Genomic DNA, 19,066 nt, shown 5'->3' on the forward strand with positions numbered 1-19,066 from the left:
CCATGTTGTTCCACAAGTGACCAAGCCTATTTGATTCTGAGTTCGGACATATAACATTTGTATGTGAAAACTGTTTCTAAAATGCATATTTTCAGTTTTTCCGAACTCACTTCACTCGCGCATAAGAGGGAGGCTTGCGCTACCGGTTCTGGCACATACGCACATCAAATACACAGCTGGAATGCTGATTAAGCTGTTTACGTGTCCTAATCATTTGAAAGAATGCTCAGAAAACCAGGTGTTTTAATCAGCGTATGCTTACTTCAATTTTGACCTCACGCCAAATAAGATAAGTAGAGTAAGGTGTTTACATGACTATTTCCATACTCTGCCATAAATCATTTTAATATTGAATTATTAGTGTGTATGTAAATGTATTCATATAATAGCACTCACAGCTTTCTAAGAAAACTAAATCTGAGACATTTATGGTCCGTTTACATATATTTGAGAGGCTATTTATACAGACAATGTGTGTAAAACACATATAAACTGTATTTATATGACAATATGTGATATTGACTATAACTCCATTACACAATTTCTGATGCATCACATACCTTACTTGTATTTTCCTGCAAGACAGGAAATGCATCACATGCCTCTACTGTCATTTATTCTAATTCAACTGGTTTTGGATTTCTCCCTGACCAAGATGGCTGCCATTTTCACCCCATTATGGAACTTTGTGGGTTTATGACACAGCCCATTTAGTAATTTAATAGGATCTCTATGGTTAATCATCACATCACTAGCAGGATGAAATGAACCAAACAGTCCATACGTACAGTATCCAAACTTTCCATAGTGACGCAAGTCCACTCACTACCTTATTATTTTTCGGGGCATAAAACAATTGGAACAAATCTGTAAAAGAAAAAATGGTATCCTCGCCAATAAGAGCGTCTGCTAAATGACTTAAATGTAATGTAATGTAAAAAGGTTTATTTAGACGTAAATATCTTGTTGAAAGGGGAAAATAAAGACATTAACAAAAATGTCTGTTTCGTGACAAAGTTGTATTCCATTCTGACCTGTGGTTCCGAGGAAGAGGAACACACCGAGCCAGGAGACCCAGAAGAGCATGAGGCTGAGGAAGGTCCAGAAGGGCTGCAGGGCCAGCAGGGGCAGGTGAGTGAACACCTTGCCCGCTACGTGGAACAGGGTGATGGTCAGTGCCACGCGCTTCCTCATGAAGAACAGCAGCAGCAGCAGGATCACCTGAAAATGGGATACAGGATATGAAGTATTCGGAAAGTATTCAGACCCCTTCACTTTTTCCACATTTTTGTTACATTACAGCCCTATTCTAAAATGAATTAAATAAAAAATCCTCATCAATTTACACACAATACCCCATGGTGACAAAGCGAAAACACGTTGTTAGAAATGTTTGCAAATTTATATATGTATTTAAAAAAAAACAGAAACACCTTATTTACATAAGTATTCAGACCCTTTGCTTTGAGATTAGAAATTGAGCTCAGGTGCATCCTGTTTCCAGTGATCATCCTTGAGATGTTTCTACAACTTGATTGGAGATTATTTAGAAAGGCACACAACTGTCTGTATAAGGTCCCACACTTGACAGTGCAAAAACCAAGCCATGAGGTCGAGAAAATTGTCTGTGGAACTCCGAGACAGGGTTGTGTTGAGGCACAGAACTGTGGAAGGGTACCAAAACATTTCTGCAGCATTGAAGGTCCCCAAGAACACAGTGGCTTCCATTATTCTTAAATTGAAAAAGTTTGGAACCACCAAGACTCTTCCTACAGCTGGCCACCCGGCCAAACTGAGCAATCGGGGCGAAGAGCCTTGTTCAAGGAGGTCACCAAGAACCCGATGGTCACTCTGACAGAGCTCCAGAGTTCCTCTGTGGAGAAGGGAGAACCTTCCAGAAGGACAACCATCTCTGCAGCACTCCACCAATCAGGCCTTTATGGTAGAGTGGCCAGACGGAAGCCACTCCTCAGTGTAAGGCACATAACAGCTTGTTTGAAGTTTGCCAACAAGCACATAAAGACTCTCAGACCATGAGAAACAAGATTCTCTGGTTTGATGAAACCAAGATTGAACTCTTTGGCCTGAATACCAAGTGTCACGTCTGGAGGAAACCTGGCACCATCCCTATGGTGAAGCATGGTGGTGGCAGCATCATGCTGTGAGGATGTTTTTCAGTGTCAGGGACTGGGAGACTAGTCAGGATCGAGGGAAAGATGAACGGAGCAAAGTACAGAGAGATCCTTCTTGAAAACCTGCTCCAGAGTGCTCAGAACCTTAACGACCCTAAGCACACAGTCAAGAAAACCCAGGAGTGGCTTCAGGACAAGTCTTTGAATGTCCTTGAGTGGCCCAGCCAGGGTCCGGACTTGAACCCGATCAAACATCTCTGGAGAGACCTGAAAATAGCTGTGCAGTGATGCTCCCCATCCAACCTGACAGATCTTGAGAGGATCTGCAGAGAAGAATGGGAGAAACTCTCCAACTATAGGTGTGCCAAGGTTGTAGCCTCATACCCAAGAAGACTCAAGGCTGTATTTGCTGCCAAAGGTGCTTAAACAAAGTACTCAGTAAAGGGTCTGAATACTTATGTAAATGCAGTGCTTAATTTGAGCCAGATCTCTCCATTTTGGACTGTTTTGTTCCGGAAGCTATTTAGCCAGATCATGTACATCTCGAGGCATGAAAAACTATTGTAACTTTTTGCAATGTAAAAATGATAATAAAAGCTATCAAAGTTATTTTGAGTTGCTTATTCGTTTATTCTTCTGCCCCCACAAAAAAACGTAACTTGAAAAAGTAGATTTTCAGCTCGGGCCTAATATTCTAAGAGTTGATTCGGGTTGGGCCGGTCCGGATTTATATTTTGACCAACAATGTAACCTGTTTGAGACCAAAGCGTGGCTGTGTGAGTACAGCCCAGCCTCACATCTAATTCGCGCATATATGTACAAAATGTATTTCAGCAGATTTTGTGCGTTTTTTGTGCATTTTTGTGTGGTTCAATTCTTTCAAAAATACACAAATTTATGTGCTACTTAATTCGTGTGAAAATACACAAATTTAACCAGTAGGCACACAAGCCTTTGCAACAACCATATACGCGACTATACCTTACCCTAACCTTAACCCTAACCTTAACCATTCTACTAACTATACCTAACCCTAACTTCAACTGGACCTAACCCTAACCCCCACTCTACGGAGAGACGACTCTTTAACCCAACCAATGGGTCAATCTACAAGTGGGCAACCATGGGGCCCACAACTTTGGCCGGCCTCGCCCGGACCCCTCCGGCCTACGCGCATATGTGTGGAGTGCAACCCCTCCCTTCCCCCCCTCCGGTTTCCACGTGTCAGAGATGGAAGTGGATCAACCAACTCAAAACTAGAAACCAAACTCCTAGGTTGCACTATGCTTTCCACATCCGTTGACAAGCGGACCTGGACATCATGACCACACCACTCGATATGGACACATGGCAACCAACCGAGGACATTTACATTTACATTTAAGTCATTTAGCAGACGCTCTTATCCAGAGCGACTTACAAATTGGTGCATTCACCTAATGACATCCAGTGGAACAACCACTTTACAATAGTGCATCTAAATATTTTAAGGGGGGGGAGGGAGGGGGGGTGAGAAGGATTACTTTATCCTATCCTAGGTATTCCTTAAAGAGGTGGGGTTTCAGGTGTCTCCGGAAGGTGGTGATTGACTCCGCTGTCCTGGCGTCGTGAGGGAGTTTGTTCCACCATTGGGGAGCCAGAGCAGCGAACAGTTTTGACTGAGCTGAGCGGGAACTGTACTTCCTCAGTGGTAGGGAGGCGAGCAGGCCAGAGGTGGATGAACGCAGTGCCCTTATTTGGGTGTAGGGCCTGATCAGAGCCTGGAGGTACTGAGGTGCCGTTCCCCTCATAGCTCCGTAGGCAAGCACCATGGTCTTGTAGCGGATGCGAGCTTCAACTGGAAGCCAGTGGAGAGAGCGGAGGAGCGGGGTGACGTGAGAGAACTTGGGAAGGTTGAACACTAGACGGGCTGCGGCGTTCTGGATGAGTTGTAGGGGTTTAATGGCACAGGCAGGGAGCCCAGCCAACAGCGAGTTGCAGTAATCCAGACGGGAGATGACAAGTGCCTGGATTAGGACCTGCGCCGCTTCCTGTGTGAGGCAGGGTCGTACTCTGCGGATGTTGTAGAGCATGAACCTACAGGAACGGGCCACCGCCTTGATGTTAGTTGAGAACGACAGTTTGTTGTCCAGGATCACGCCAAGGTTCTTAGCGCTCTGGGAGGAGGACACAATGGAGTTGTCAACCGTGATGGCGAGATCATGGAACGGGCAGTCCTTCCCGGGAGGAAGAGCAGCTCCGTCTTGCCGAAGTTCAGCTTGAGGTGGTGATCCGTCATCCACACTGATATGTCTGCCAGACATGCAGAGATGCGATTCGCCACCTGGTCATCAGAAGGGGGAAAGGAGAAGATTAATTGTGTGTCGTCTGCATAGCAATGATAGGAGAGACCATGTGAGGTTATGACAGAGCCAAGTGACTTGGTGTATAGCGAGAATAGGAGAGGGCCTAGAACAGAGCCCTGGGGGACACCAGTGGTGAGAGCGCGTGGTGAGGAGACAGATTCTCGCCACGCCACCTGGTAGGAGCGACCTGTCAGGTAGGACGCAATCCAAGCGTGGGCCGAGCCGGAGATGCCCAACTCGGAGAGGGTGGAGAGGAGGATCTGATGGTTCACAGTATCGAAGGCAGCCGATAGGTCTAGAAGGATGAGAGCAGAGGAGAGAGAGTTAGCTTTAGCGGTGCGGAGCGCCTCCGTGATACAGAGAAGAGCAGTCTCAGTTGAATGACTAGTCTTGAAACCTGACTGATTTGGATCAAGAAGGTCATTCTGAGAGAGATAGCGGGAGAGCTGACCAAGGACGGCACGTTCAAGAGTTTTGGAGAGAAAAGAAAGAAGGGATACTGGTCTGTAGTTGTTGACATCGGAGGGATCGAGTGTAGGTTTTTTCAGAAGGGGTGCAACTCTCGCTCTCTTGAAGACGGAAGGGACGTAGCCAGCGGTCAGGGATAAGTTGATGAGCGAGGTGAGGTAAGGGAGAAGGTCTCCGGAAATGGTCTGGAGAAGAGAGGAGGGGATAGGGTCGAGCGGGCAGGTTGTTGGGCGGCCGGCCGTCACAAGACGCGAGATTTCATCTGGAGAGAGGGGAGAAAGAGGTCAGAGCACAGGGTAGGGCAGTGTGAGCAGAACCAGCGGTGTTGTTTGACTTAGCAAACGAGGATCGGATGTCGTCGATCTTCTTTTCAAAATGGTTGACGAAGTCATCTGTAGAGAGGGAGGAGGGGGGAGGGGGAGGAGGATTCAGGAGGGAGGAGAATGTGGCAAAGAGCTTCCTAGGGTTAGAGGCAGATGCTTGGAATTTAGAGTGGTAGAAAGTGGCTTTAGCAGCAGAGACAGAGGAGGAAAATGTAGAGAGGAGGGAGTGAAAGGATGCCAGGTCCGCAGGGAGGCGAGTTTTCCTCCATTTCCGCTCGGCCTTCCGGAGCCCTGTTCTGTGAGCTCGCATTGAGTCGTCAAGCCACGGAGCGGGAGGGGAGGACCGAGCCGGCCTGGAAGATAGGGGACATAGAGAGTCAAAGGATGCAGAAAGGGAGGAGAGGAGGGTTGAGGAGGCAGAATCAGGAGATAGGTTGGAGAAGGTTTGAGCAGAGGGAAGAGATGATAGGATGGAAGAGGAGAGAGTAGCGGGGGAGAGAGAGCGAAGGTTGGGATGGCGCGATACCATCCGAGTAGGGGCAGTGTGGGAAGTGTTGGATGAGAGCGAGAGGGAAAAGGATACAAGGTAGTGGTCGGAGACTTGGAGGGGAGTTGCAATGAGGTTAGTGGAAGAACAGCATCTAGTAAAGATGAGGTCGAGCGTATTGCCTGCCTTGTGAGTAGGGGGGAAGGTGAGAGGGTGAGGTCAAAAGAGGAGAGGAGTGGAAAGAAGGAGGCAGAGAGGAATGAGTCAAAGGTAGACGTGGGGAGGTTAAAGTCGCCCAGAACTGTGAGAGGTGAGCCGTCCTCAGGAAAGGAGCTTATCAAGGCATCAAGTTCATTGATGAACTCTCCGAGGGGACCTGGAGGGCGATAAATGATAAGGATGTTAAGCTTGAAAGGGCTGGTAACTGTGACAGCATGAAATTCAAAGGAGGCGATAGACAGATGGGTAAGGGGAGAAAGAGAGAATGACCACATGGGAGAGATAAGGATCCCTATGCCACCACCCCGCTGACCAGAAGCTCTCGGGGTGTGCGAGAACACGTGGGCGGACGAAGAGAGAGCAGTAGGAGTAGCAGTGTTATCTGTGGTGATCCATGTTTCTGTCAGTGCCAAGAAGTCGAGGGACTGGAGGGAGGCATAGGCTGAGATGAACTCTGCCTTGTTGGCTGCAGATCGGCAGTTCCAGAGGCTACCGGAGACCTGGAACTCCACGTGGGTCGTGCGCGCTGGGACCACCAGATTAGGGTGGCAGCGGCCACGCGGTGTGGAGCGTTTGTATGGTCTGTGCAGAGAGGAGAGAACAGGGATAGACAGACACATAGTTGACAGGCTACAGAAGAGGCTACGCTAATGCAAGGAGATTGGAATGACAAGTGGACTACACGTCTCGAATGTTCAGAAAGTTAAGCTTACGTAGCAAGAATCTTATTGACTAAAATTATTAAAAATGATACAGTACTGCTGAAGTAGGCTAGCTGGCAGTGGCTGCGTTGTTGACTTTGTAGGCTAGCTGACAGTGGCTGCGTTGTTGACACTACACTAATCAAGTCGTTCCGTTGAGTGTAGTAGTTTCTACAGTGCTGCTATTCGGGGGCTAGCTGGCTAGCTAGCAGTGTTGATTACGTTACGTTGCGTTAAAAGAACGACAATAGCTGGCTAGCTAACCTAGAAAATCGCTCTAGACTACACAATTATCTTTGATACACAGACGGCTATGTAGCTAGCTATGTAGCTAGCTACGATCAAACAAATCAAACCGTTGTGCTGTAATGAAATGAAATGAAAAATGTGATACTACAAACCAAACCTGCATAAGGTGGGCAACTCAAGGGATTTTGCCTGATCCTACATCGAGTTTAAGAACAAAAATTAAATATAAACTATCGCGTCTATATGGTTGTTGAAAAGGCTTGTGTGTAGCCTACTGGTTAAATTTGTGTCTTTTCGCACTAATCAATTTGTGTCTTTTCTCACAAATTAAGCCAGAAAAACGCACGAAATTTGCTGAAATGCATTTTGTACATATATGCACAAATTGATTGTGAGATTGTGTTGGTATGTGGGAATGCAGTGTTTTCCACTAGTGCCAACCGTCGGCAAAACATCAGATTACAGACTCATTAAATAGCTGCCGCGCTGTTAGGGTTGCACATTTCGGGGAATATTCAGAGGTGGAAACTTTCCGTGGGAATTAACGGAAATATTACATTAATATTAATACGTTTTAAATGTAGATGTTTTTTTTACATTGGATATATTTACCACATCATATGTAGACAGAAACCTTTTACCTTATCATAAGTAGACATAATTGCAAATGATTAAATCCTTCCAATATACATTTTAAAAAACAATTTAGTTTAATTGTTTAACTTTAATTAAATTAGTTGACTCTTCACATGGGATGATTGCACTGAACAACAAAATAAAGTGAATATTGAATGATCCCCAATTATCCATCACATCTCCAAAAACATTTTCAACATACACCTGTAAAATGATAGTCTAGAATCTAAAGGTTTGGTTGTCTTCCTCTCAGGCTTCCATGTCTTCTCCCTCAATGTCCACCTCTTGAACATCAGACTCTGAGGCCTCATCTTCACTGTCACTTTCCAACCTTGTAGAGGGTGGCTCATTGTCAGGCTCAAATAGCCTCAAATGTGCCCGGATGGCCACCAATTTTTCAACCCTTGTATTGGTCAACCTGTTGCGTGCTTTGGTGTGCGTGTTCCCAAACAAGGACCAGTTGAGGTCTGAGGCGGCTGATGTTGGTGGGATTTGGAGGATGATGGAGAGAACAGGGGAAAGAGCCTCAGATCCACAAAGTCCCTTCCACCAGGTGGCTGATAAGTTATGTTGGCATGACTGCGATATTGCATCTCCATCCCAAAGCCCTTACTTGGAAGTGTACTTCACCAGACTGCCAAGAACCTTGCCAAGGTGACGAGACACAATAGTGATGACACAATAGGCCTTGTTGATCTCTGCACCAGACTGGATGCTCTTGCCAGCTTACTTGGCGTCCAACATGTACGCTGCAGCGTGTATGGGCTTCAGGCAGAAGTCTTCACGCTTTTTGATATATTTCAGAACGGCAGTTTCCTCTGCTTGGAGCAACAGTGAAGTGGGCAGGGCAGTACATATTTATTCTCTTACATCTGCAAGCAGAGTCTGAACATCAGACAGGATGGCTTTGTCTCCCTCAAACCGAGCAATGGCTACTGCTATAGGTTTCAGGAGTTTCAGGCTGCTCCTCTTGATGGGGCTGTCCATATCGGCAGACTGTGATATGGCCATTTCTTGGAGAGACTCGTTCCCCTCCAGGAGATTGTCAAACATGATGACAACACCACCCCGACGGGTGTTGCTGGGCAGCTTCAATGTGGTGCTATTATTCTTCTCACTTTGTTTGGTGAGGTAGATTACTGCTATAACTTGATGACCCTTCATATACCTAACCATTTCCTTGGCTCTCTTGTAGAGTGTATCCATTGTTTTCAGTGCCATGATGTCCATGAGGAGCAGATTCAATGCATGAGCAGCACAGCCAATGGGTGAGATGTGAGGGTAGGACTCCACTTTAGACCAAGCAGCCTTCATGTTCGCAGCATTGTCTGTCACCAGTTCAAATACCTTCTGTGGTCCAAGGTCATTGATGACTGCCTTCAGCTCATCTGCAATGTAGAGACTGATGTGTCTGTTGTCCCTTGTGTCTGTGCTCTTGTAGAATACTGGTTGAGGGGTGGAGATGATGTAGTTAATTATTCCTTGCCCACAAACATTCAACCATCCATCAGAGATGATTGCAATACAGGCTGCTTTCTCTATGATTTGCTTTACCTTCACTTGAACTCTGTTGAACTCTGCATCCAGGAAATGAGTAGACAAAGCATGTCTGGTTGGAGGGGTGTATGCTGGGCAAAGAACATTCAGAAATCTCTTCCAATACATATTGCTTATGAGCATCAGAGGTGAACCAGTTGCATACACAGCTCGAGCAAGAAATTCATCAGTATTTCTCTGACTATGTTCCACCATTGAGTCAAAAACACTTCTGATTCCAGGAGGACCATGAGCTGTTGCTATCAATAAGGTGTCTGATTCCTAATTTTCACCTCGAATAGAAGTAGAGGGACTTCTGTCAGAGGTTGCTTGTTGTGAGTGCTGTGGGAACGTTATGCACTTAGCCAGATGATTCTGCATCTTTGTTGCATTCTTCACATATGATTGGGCACGGTATTTGCAAATATACACAGCTTTCCCTTCTACATTAGCTGCTGTGAAATGTCTCCACACATCAGATAGTGTCTGTGGCATTTTCCTGTAAAGATGAGAGAAACATGACTAAAAGAACAACAAATACAATTCCATGTACAGATAAATAGTTAAGCAGTTAGATTAAACAACTCCTTTGTAAGATAATTGTTTTAAAATTAAACATGTATGGAACAGGTGAATTAACACTCCTCGGTTAAAACTCTTTTGGGATAGGGGGCAGCATTTTCACTTTTGGATGAATAGCGTGCCCAGAGTGAACTGCCTCCTACTCTGTCCCAGATGCTAATATATGCATATTATTATTGGTATTGGATAGGAAACACTCTGAAGTTTCTACAACTGTTTGAATAATGTATGTGAGTATAACAGAACTCGTATGGCAGGCGAAAACCTGAGGCAAATCCAACCAGGAAGTGGGACATCTGAGGTTTGTAGTTTTTCAAAGCTTGGCCTACCAAATACACTGTCTATGGAGTCAAGTTGCACTTCCTACGGCTTCCACTAGATGTCAACCGTCTTTAGAAACTTGAATGAGGATTCTACTATAAAGGAGGGGCTCATGAGACCTGTTTGAGTGGTCTGGCATAGTGCCTTGGTCTCACAAAACGCTGAAATCAAATATAAAATATGCATTACCTTTGATAAGCTTCTTTTGTTGGCACTCCAATATGTCCCATAAACATTACAATTGGTCCTTTTGTATGATTAATTCCGTCCATATATATCGAAAATGTCCATTTATGAAGCGCGTTTGATCCAGAAAAAAACAGCTTAGAAAAACACAACGTCACAACAAAATATTTCAAATGTTGCCTATAAACTTGCCAAAATATTTCAAACTACTTTTGTAATACAACTTTAGGTATTTTTAAACGTTAATAATCGATCAAATTGTAGACGGGGCAATCTGTATTCAATACATGAACGAAAATAAAAAACGTCTTGCGCAACTCACAAAAGTGTCCCCTGTTCCGAGTTGGCCTACTTCCTCATAAGACAAAGTAATAACCTCAAACATATTCCAAAGACTGGCGACATCGTGTGGAAGCGGTAGGAACTGAACATAGGTTCCTATTAAATATCCAATGGCAAAGACAATATAGGGAACAGAGATAGGAAAAAAAGAAAAACAATTCTGAACAGTTAGTCCTCGGGGTTTTGCCTGCTACATAAGTTCTGTTATACTCACAGACATGATTCAAACAGTTTTAGAAACGTCAGAGTATTTTCTATCGAACTCTATGAATAATATGCATATCTTATATTCTTGGCACGAGCAGCAGGAAGTTGAAATTGGGCAGCTATTTATCCAAAAGTGAAAATTCTGCCCGCTATCTTTAAGAGGTAAGATGTTTATCTTTCATTTGCTGTATTGGACTTGTTATTGTGTGAAAGTTACATATTTCAAAAAAATATTTTGGAATTTCGCGCGCTGCCTTTTCAGCGGAATGTTGTCGAGGGGTTCCACTAGTGGAACGCCTGCCCTAGAAATGTTAACAGGCTCAAGCAACCTAAAACCCACATGGTAGCAAACACTAACTAGCAGAAATTGTTAACAAGTTAGAAATGATTTAAACACACTTTGCTGTAGGCTATTACTTACATGTTAAAAGAAAATCATGTATCTCATATAAAATACATTCACCCCGCCTAGTATTGTAATCAAAACTTACCAGAAAGCATGTAGTCCTTGGCTCAGACAGTGTAGTAGTGTGGGCTCAATAGCATCTCATTAGTGAGCAAGATCTTCAGAATCAGCTGTACATGTGATGGCAGAGTGCACTGCACATGTGATGGAATGTGTGCACTGTTATGTTTCACTGTTATAAGCTAACTTTTTTGATGAATTTAAGCAAAATTCCAGTGCTTAACTTCCCACCGGAACCCTAATCATGTGTTGGGCCAGTAACCGAAAGGTCGCTGGTTCAATATCCCTGGTTCAATATCCCTGAGGTGAAAAATCTGTAAGAGCATAAGCTAAAAGTCTAAAATGTAAATATAGGTCCGGCCATTTCTGTCTTTTTCTTGTTGCTTAAACAAATCTGGTCTTGAAGAGCAAATACTTGAAAACACAGTACAGTATAAACACACATTACCCATATAAAACAGAGAAATCACAACACATGGCAACACAAGCACGCATGCACACACACGTACCGTGAAGACGGTGGCAATGACAGCGTAGACCAGCAGAGCCTGGACGTTGCCTGTGGCCAACTGCTGTTGGGGTGTTGGGGTGGTACCAGTCTGGTCAGTCAGATTCATCCTGTGGTCCACGTAGAGCCACCACAGAACCCCGGTCCCGCCTGAAACGCACAAGGACGAAACCATTAGGCTACCATTGGGTTCAGGCTAATACTGGGTAAAATGTAGTTTTCTGGTTATACACTGGTTTCTGGATGGATATCAGAGAAGAACCAGGTAAAGACTAGTGATGGGTTGTTCGAGAATGGCCGGCTCTTTTCGAACAGCGGAAATTGAATTGCACCTGTGAAAGAGCTGTTCATTTGGCTTCCTGATTTGCATACTGCTACTACTGCTTTTTGAGCTCCCAACAACAATTATCTGGAGATTAGATATAAAAACATTATCTGGAGATCAGATATAAAAACATTATTTGGAGATCAGTTGTAAAAACATTATCTGGAGATCTGTTCTAAAAACATTATCTGGAGATCAGATATAAAAACATTATCTGGAGATCAGTTCTAAAAACATTTATAAAAACATTATCTGGAGATCAGTTCTAAAAACATTATCTGGAGATCAGATATAAAAACATTATCTGGAGATCAGTTTTAAAAACATTATCCAGAGATCGGTTATAAAAAACATTATCTGGAGATCAGTTCTAAAAACATTTATAAAAACATTATTTGGAGATCAGTTCTAAAAACATTATCTGGAGATCGGTTCTAAAAACATTATCTGGAGATTGGTTATAAAAACATTATCTGGAGATCAGTTATAAAAACATTTATAAAAACATTATCTGGAGATCAGTTCTAAAACATTATCTGGAGATCAGATATAAAAACATTATCCAGAGATCGGTTATAAAAAAACATTATCTGGAGATCAGATATACAAACATTATCCGGAGATCAGATATAAAAACATTATCTGGAGATCTGTTCTAAAAACATTATCTGGAGATCAGTTCTAAAAACATTATCTGGAGATCAGTTCTAAAAACATTATCTGGAGATCAGATGTAAAAACATTATCTGGAGATCAGATATAAAAACATTACCCGGAGATCAGATATAAAAACATTATCTGGAGATCAGTTCTAAAAACATTATCTGGAGATCAGATATAAAAACATTATCTGGAGATCAGTTCTAAAAACATTATCTGAACGGCTCGTTTTAGGTGAGCGGAGCCCAAAGATCCGGCTCACCGAAAAGACTCGGAATGCCCATCACTACTGAAGACGTCTCTTTCATGACATCACTGAGACGTCGGTAAGAGGGAAGCTTACCTAAAGAGCCCAGAACCACGAGGGCTGTGAGCATCCAGACCAGCACGACAGAGATGTAGCGAATCACCACCATCAGGATTATGGAGAGGACTAGAGACAGAGGGGATAGAAATAAAAGAGACGAAACGATGCTATTGTCATGACATAAAAATGCATTTATTATTGTATAACGCTACGATTCTTGCTGCTATATTTATTGAAACACAAGGCTGATGTTTTGTGTAAATTTAAGGGGGAGGGGGGACTACTTATTTTGGATGCCAGCGCTCTACAGTGCGACCTTTTTACTTGCATTATGTGCTTAAATATTTTGCTGTGCGACCTGGCATTTTTATTTAGGAGCACCAGTGCGCCTAGAATGAAAATCACCCATATGATAATTGTTGCAATGACTAGGCAACTTCACTGTACTGCAGCCCGAGTGCCATGGGGCATACACTGAGCGCAGATTCACGACTGTCATGGTTCCACTATTACTGCAAAGAAAACGGCTTGTTACCTCAAATATTCTCCACTGTGCTCCTAAACGTTTCTACTTTTTTTTTTTTTAAAGTCGGCATGGAGCCCTGGATGCCGTCAGATCTCCAGGAGACATTTCCTGTTATCATTTCCTGACCCCGTCTTAGGAAAGGCAACTTTCTAGGGGGAGAGCTGAGGCCTCTGAGGCACAATCATATCAAGCAGTATACAGAGAGTGAGAGAAGTTATTTAGGATATGCACTATTATGCTTTAGGAGGCTATACGGACAGGTAGAACGTAAAACGCCACTTTAGAATGCACAGTACCTAGAGCCAGCACACAGAGGCCCATGATGATCTCCTTGCTGGCCATCACCCCGGCGATGACCCTGTGCAACATGCTGTTGTCACTGACGAAGGTGACGAAGGCCTCAGCGAACTGGGCATAGCAGGAGATGTCCACGGGGGTGCAGCGGTGGAACACCGGGAGAGACTTACTGCACAAGGGGAGAGGATGGGGGAAATGGTATCGTCAACATAAGTCTCGCGAGTGTCATTATATTTACTCGCTGTTGACTTGACACTGGTAAAAGGACTGTACCTTGGTGGCACGGGGAGTTTGGGGCACTTTTTGGATCTCTCTCCGTGGCTTGGATACCTGGAGACTGGAATGTCGTATGAGCAGAGCTCCGATCCTATGTAAAAGTGGAGAAATAGGAAGTAAACTTTGTGCAATTGATTTTCACCAATTCCCAATGGAATAAATGCATACAGTACGGATTAGAGCAGGAAGAACGCTCACCATTTTGCAGTGCAAACTTTTTGACGTCAGTGTACGTCTTGAGCTCTCTGTCTGGACACCTGGACACACAGAGGGCCATGGACTTGATCTTCCTGTTCAGGATGTCAATGTTGCAGGGGTCCAGGAAGAAGACATACCTGGGAAAGGTCAAAGAACAGGACCTCAATAAGGATGGAGGGAAGTACAAAACTGTCCTGAAAAGAGGGAGATGGTCAAGTAAGACGGAACTAAACATCTGCACATGTGAGTGACATCCTTGAATGTTGCAAAATGTACGGTTCCATCTTGCAATACAATAAACTGCATATTGTCCTAAGTATATTTTCATAGTAGACTTTTTGACTAGGTAGGTTGTGTAAAATGTGATGTGGGATGGAGCTTAGCAAACAGTCAAATCTCTGTAGCCAAAACGCCCCTGCTGCCCCCTCAGTCAAAACGTCAATGGGCAACCAGCCCAGCTTAAGAAACAAGGCCCATTGTCTCATTGAAACTGTTCCTAGAGACTGAAGAGCTAGAATGGAAACTTACTGGACTGGATGTATGAATCATTTATTCTAATATCTTCCCAAAAGAAAGAACATGGACATGAATTAATGCAAAACATTGTTGCACTCAGGCTACATGTGAAATGGCACCCTATTCCCTAGTGGACTATTATTGACCCCAGCTCTGGTCAAAAAGAGTGCATTATATAGAGAATAGGGTGCCATTTCAGACCCACATCAGTCTTTTCTGACCACAGGTAACAAGAAGTGAGTATAGTAAGATTTAGAGTAAAAGTGTCTGATAGAAATGCTCTGTCATGGGAGTGGAAATCTCAACCAAAACATTGTTATTACTTCGCTATTCCATGATAGGCTAATAACTGGTAAGCATCCATCTCGAGATGATCCACATTTCCAACGCGACTTACTTGTTGTCGGTCTGATCCCGGCCACTGAGTTCGACCCCCTCGATCTTCCCGTTCTTCTGACCGCAGGTGTTACCGTAGCTGTCGTAGCCAGAGATGAGCCTGGATGCAGCTCCCGTGGAAATGGAGAAACCAGCGATACAGGCCTACCGGGGAAGCAGCTTCCATTAATAACAACATGATCATCATCACCACCACCATCATCATGATGACAATGCACAAAACAATATCAGGGTGGAGCTGAACTACGCTGGTAATTACAATAATCAGTATATGACGCCATGGACTAAATGACCCATCGAATAACCTTCGCGAACCATAAACAGTGTCATTTTATTCCATACATGCAATCGAACAGAATAGGTGCCAAACAATGTACCACTATGCCTCATGTGGTTGGATTGACCAGTGTGCTTCATATTATCATATGTCATTACAGTTAACAGTGCCAGTTCTACATAATGTCCGCTTACTGAAAACAAAAAGAGAGATCAATAAGATCTGCATGTGCCCGAGTAAAGTGTTGCACACTCAGCATGGGGCGCGTTTGAGTGGCAAGGCGAAAGCAGCCGTCTGTAGACTGAAGTCGACGAGTAAATTCTGGGCAGGTACATATGCACCGACAGATTTCTTTGTTGTTGCAGCGTATGGGACATGCTCTGTTTGCCATTACTTCACGCCCTTGTACCTTCCTCAGTATTATTTGTGATTGCGCAACATATACTTGTAACAGATGTGACTAAATGGAATCCAAGGTTCTTGCTGCATGCTAATTGATTGCAGGTCAGCATCAGTAGAGACCGCCGTGTGTTTCTTTCATTCTCAGCCTTTATGTTGCTTGTCAGTAAGCAGAATTTGATTAAGTCGCATGAAGGAGGAAACGCTCACTGTACAGAAACGTATTAGACTATACACGTACCAGTGTATCAGTTCAAATAAGTTACTCGGGGAAACAATATGCCTAGCAATATGCCAAGCAGTCATATGCACTTGGTATTGACCCCATGACTGGTGTCTGGGGTACTTGCTAATTAAGGGATGGTTTCCCGAACACACATTAATTGCCAGTGTAGAAAACATCTTACAATTGTAATAAGCCTGTGTGTAGCTGGTGTAGAGGAGTCAGGAGTAGGACAGCAGATATGAGTAATCAACGTAATATTTACTCAAATATATTCTCAAATACAACACAAATAAACGAGCCCACAATAACGGACCGTATTACATACAAACAATCATTCACAAACAAACATGGGGGAACAGAGGGTTAAATAATGAACAAGTCATTGGGGAATTGAAACCAGGTGTGTAAAACAAAGACAAAACAAATGGAAAATGAAAAGTGGATGGGCGATGGCTAGAAGGCCGGTGACCGCCGAACGCCGCCCGGACAAGGAGAGGGACCGACATCCGGCGGAAGTCGTGACAACAATGACCCATGTGTAGCCTACAATACGTATTCAATTGTATTCACACTAAATATACACCCAACAAGTTTGAATTTGTTTGGTGACAACAATGTTACAGACAAGACAAGTTGTAGACTATGACATGGGACACAACATTACAGTAATATTTAAATAAACCCATTAGCTGTATTGTCAGCAAGTAGGATATTTAATTTATTTATATTAGAAATGTGGATCACGTGTAGGCCTATGCAATTAGATTGTACGGATGTAAGGACAAAGATCTATTTAAGCTCTAAATAGTCATCCACACAAAATAGTCCACATGTATTGGTAATAACCAATGATAAGTGGCAACATCAACAATTTAATAGCATGTAGTGACTTTTGCTTCCAACAAAACAGAAGGTGGTCTCCCACAATGCTTTGGTTCTGACTTCAAGTTGCAGTTGGTGAGGACAGAGAGGAAAGAGGCGAAGCGAGAGGGATAACTGGGCCCAAAGTCTGCCGTCTCCAGCAGGTGGCGTTTTTGTCGAGGTTAATGAGTGTCAAATTTCATTTAAAAAATGTATTGCTTATTTGCTCTAATATAATTTTTGTCATGATTAGGTTGTTATTTTTTGGGTGTTCAACCTTTATAACTTGGCAAGTCAGACTCCTTTTTACAATGACATCCAAGGAACAATGGGTTAACTGCCTTGTTCAGGGGCAAAACAACAGATTTTTACCTTGTCAGCTCGGGGATTCGATCTAGCAACCTTTCGGTTACGGGTCCAACGCTCTAACCACTAAGCAACCTGCCGCTGATATTGATATAAAAAGGACACGATACATCCCAGCAATTTTGAGAACAAACTATCAGTTATGCCTGGTCGTCACTAGTTAACACAGTCACAAAGTCATAACCCTGCCTATTTCTACAATTTAACTTCTCCAAATGTGATTTTAAACCTAACCACACTGCTAACATTATGCCTAACCCTAAACCTTAAATTTGGACCAAAATGCAAATGTTTGTTTTCATGAATTTTTACGATACACATTGTGGCTGTGGTAACTAATGAAAACAGTTGTGCCTGGTCGCACGCGTATCTGCCCTCTCATTGGCTAGAATGGTCCCACCTGATCTTGCCTCCTCTTGACTGCTTTCCAGATTATATCTGGTCAATATAACGGATAATATGTGGTGAGGAGCGACTGCAATCGAAAGATCACGACCTTTGATCACATGGTTGTTGTTAAAGTCATGCAGTCGACATGTAGTCCCAAATCGAACAATGTTTATAATAACGCTACACACTTTGAAAGGCGGTGACCAAAATTTGTCAAAGTCTTGACGAAAGTGATCAGCTCGAACGCGCCCATGGTCATCTACAAAGAAACCACAGCAAACTCACCATTCCGATACAGAACAATGCGAATATGATGAGCCATGGAATATCCGTGCAGCTTCGATCCTCCAATGGTTTCCACTCGCGCTGCTTTTGCTAACAAATAAAAGTTGGAAACAATCAAATTCGTCATCTGTGAACGCCTGGTGCATGCACAACACTGGTTTAACCTGGCGTGCTTTTTTCTCTCCCTCAGTCAGTGCTAACACACATAAATACTGTATAGTATTTGACTAAATAACGTACTCTCACCTAAATTAACATGAAAACGTTTATTTTAGACACGGAAGTAGTCCGTTGTTTAAGTGTAAACAACTATAGTTAACTACATACAGTACAGACAACGCCGCGAAAGATCTGCAGACAGTCGATAACAACTTGTTCGTTTTTGTAGCTAAATGGGTATGTTACCCCAAACAGATAATGTTAGCAACTAGTTTGGAACATTAAAAATGTCTAGCTAGCTAGTAACAAACGTTTTGTCTTAAATATCCCTAAACCCGATTACCTCTGAACTGCCACAGCATCCCATTGTTGACAGGCGATTTAGGGAGTGACTGGAACTTCCAAAACACAAAAAGTGCCTGCAAAACTTCCTTGCCTGTAACACTGCGCTTGTAAACAGATTAGATGCGTATGCACATGCGATTAGCTTTTTCCTGGTGAACGAGGCGAAAGTGTCACTGCAATCATACGTTTTTTTTCTAATATTATTTTATGGCACTGAAACGCTTTCACTGTAGGCTAAACGTTGGATGCAATGCTGAAAACCCATAGACATTAAAACAGTGAAAACCCCAATGAGTTTACTGCAGACATTCACTTATTGTCGGTTAAAAGCTTATGAAAATAAATATGTTTCTATTAAAATGCATGTTATTTTGACATGAATGCAAGTTGTAGAATTTGCTAACTGCTTTTAGATAAAACATGCTTTGTTTTATTGTATTTTGACGTGTTGGGGTGTTGATGGACACAGTACACTTTTGTTATCCAGGAAACAAATGTGCTTTTGTTTGTCTTGGAACATAAAAACCTTCAGCTACTACAGGGCATAAA

The 19,066-nt window shown here is 43.3% G+C and overlaps 1 protein-coding gene across 1 annotated transcript in view; it reads right to left on the reverse strand.

The window, feature by feature from the left end:
- The window catches only part of LOC124001860 (choline transporter-like protein 1), a 37,648-nt gene extending 18,902 nt beyond the window's left edge, over positions 1–18,746 (reverse strand). The window contains exons 1-9 of the mRNA XM_046308986.1: positions 18,516–18,746; positions 18,014–18,103; positions 15,211–15,353; positions 14,298–14,434; positions 14,097–14,190; positions 13,823–13,992; positions 13,037–13,126; positions 11,710–11,858; positions 1,035–1,221 (exon numbers count right to left, since the gene is read on the reverse strand). Of these exons, the coding sequence (XP_046164942.1) occupies positions 1,035–1,221; positions 11,710–11,858; positions 13,037–13,126; positions 13,823–13,992; positions 14,097–14,190; positions 14,298–14,434; positions 15,211–15,353; positions 18,014–18,103; positions 18,516–18,539 (1,084 nt within the window). The 5' untranslated portion in view covers positions 18,540–18,746. The remainder of the gene's footprint in view (positions 1–1,034; positions 1,222–11,709; positions 11,859–13,036; positions 13,127–13,822; positions 13,993–14,096; positions 14,191–14,297; positions 14,435–15,210; positions 15,354–18,013; positions 18,104–18,515) is intronic.
- Between the last annotated feature and the right edge of the window lie 320 nt (positions 18,747–19,066).

Source organism: Oncorhynchus gorbuscha, linkage group LG17 (genome assembly GCF_021184085.1).
Source record: "Oncorhynchus gorbuscha isolate QuinsamMale2020 ecotype Even-year linkage group LG17, OgorEven_v1.0, whole genome shotgun sequence".
In the NCBI taxonomy this organism is placed as follows: Eukaryota; Metazoa; Chordata; class Actinopteri; order Salmoniformes; family Salmonidae; genus Oncorhynchus; species Oncorhynchus gorbuscha.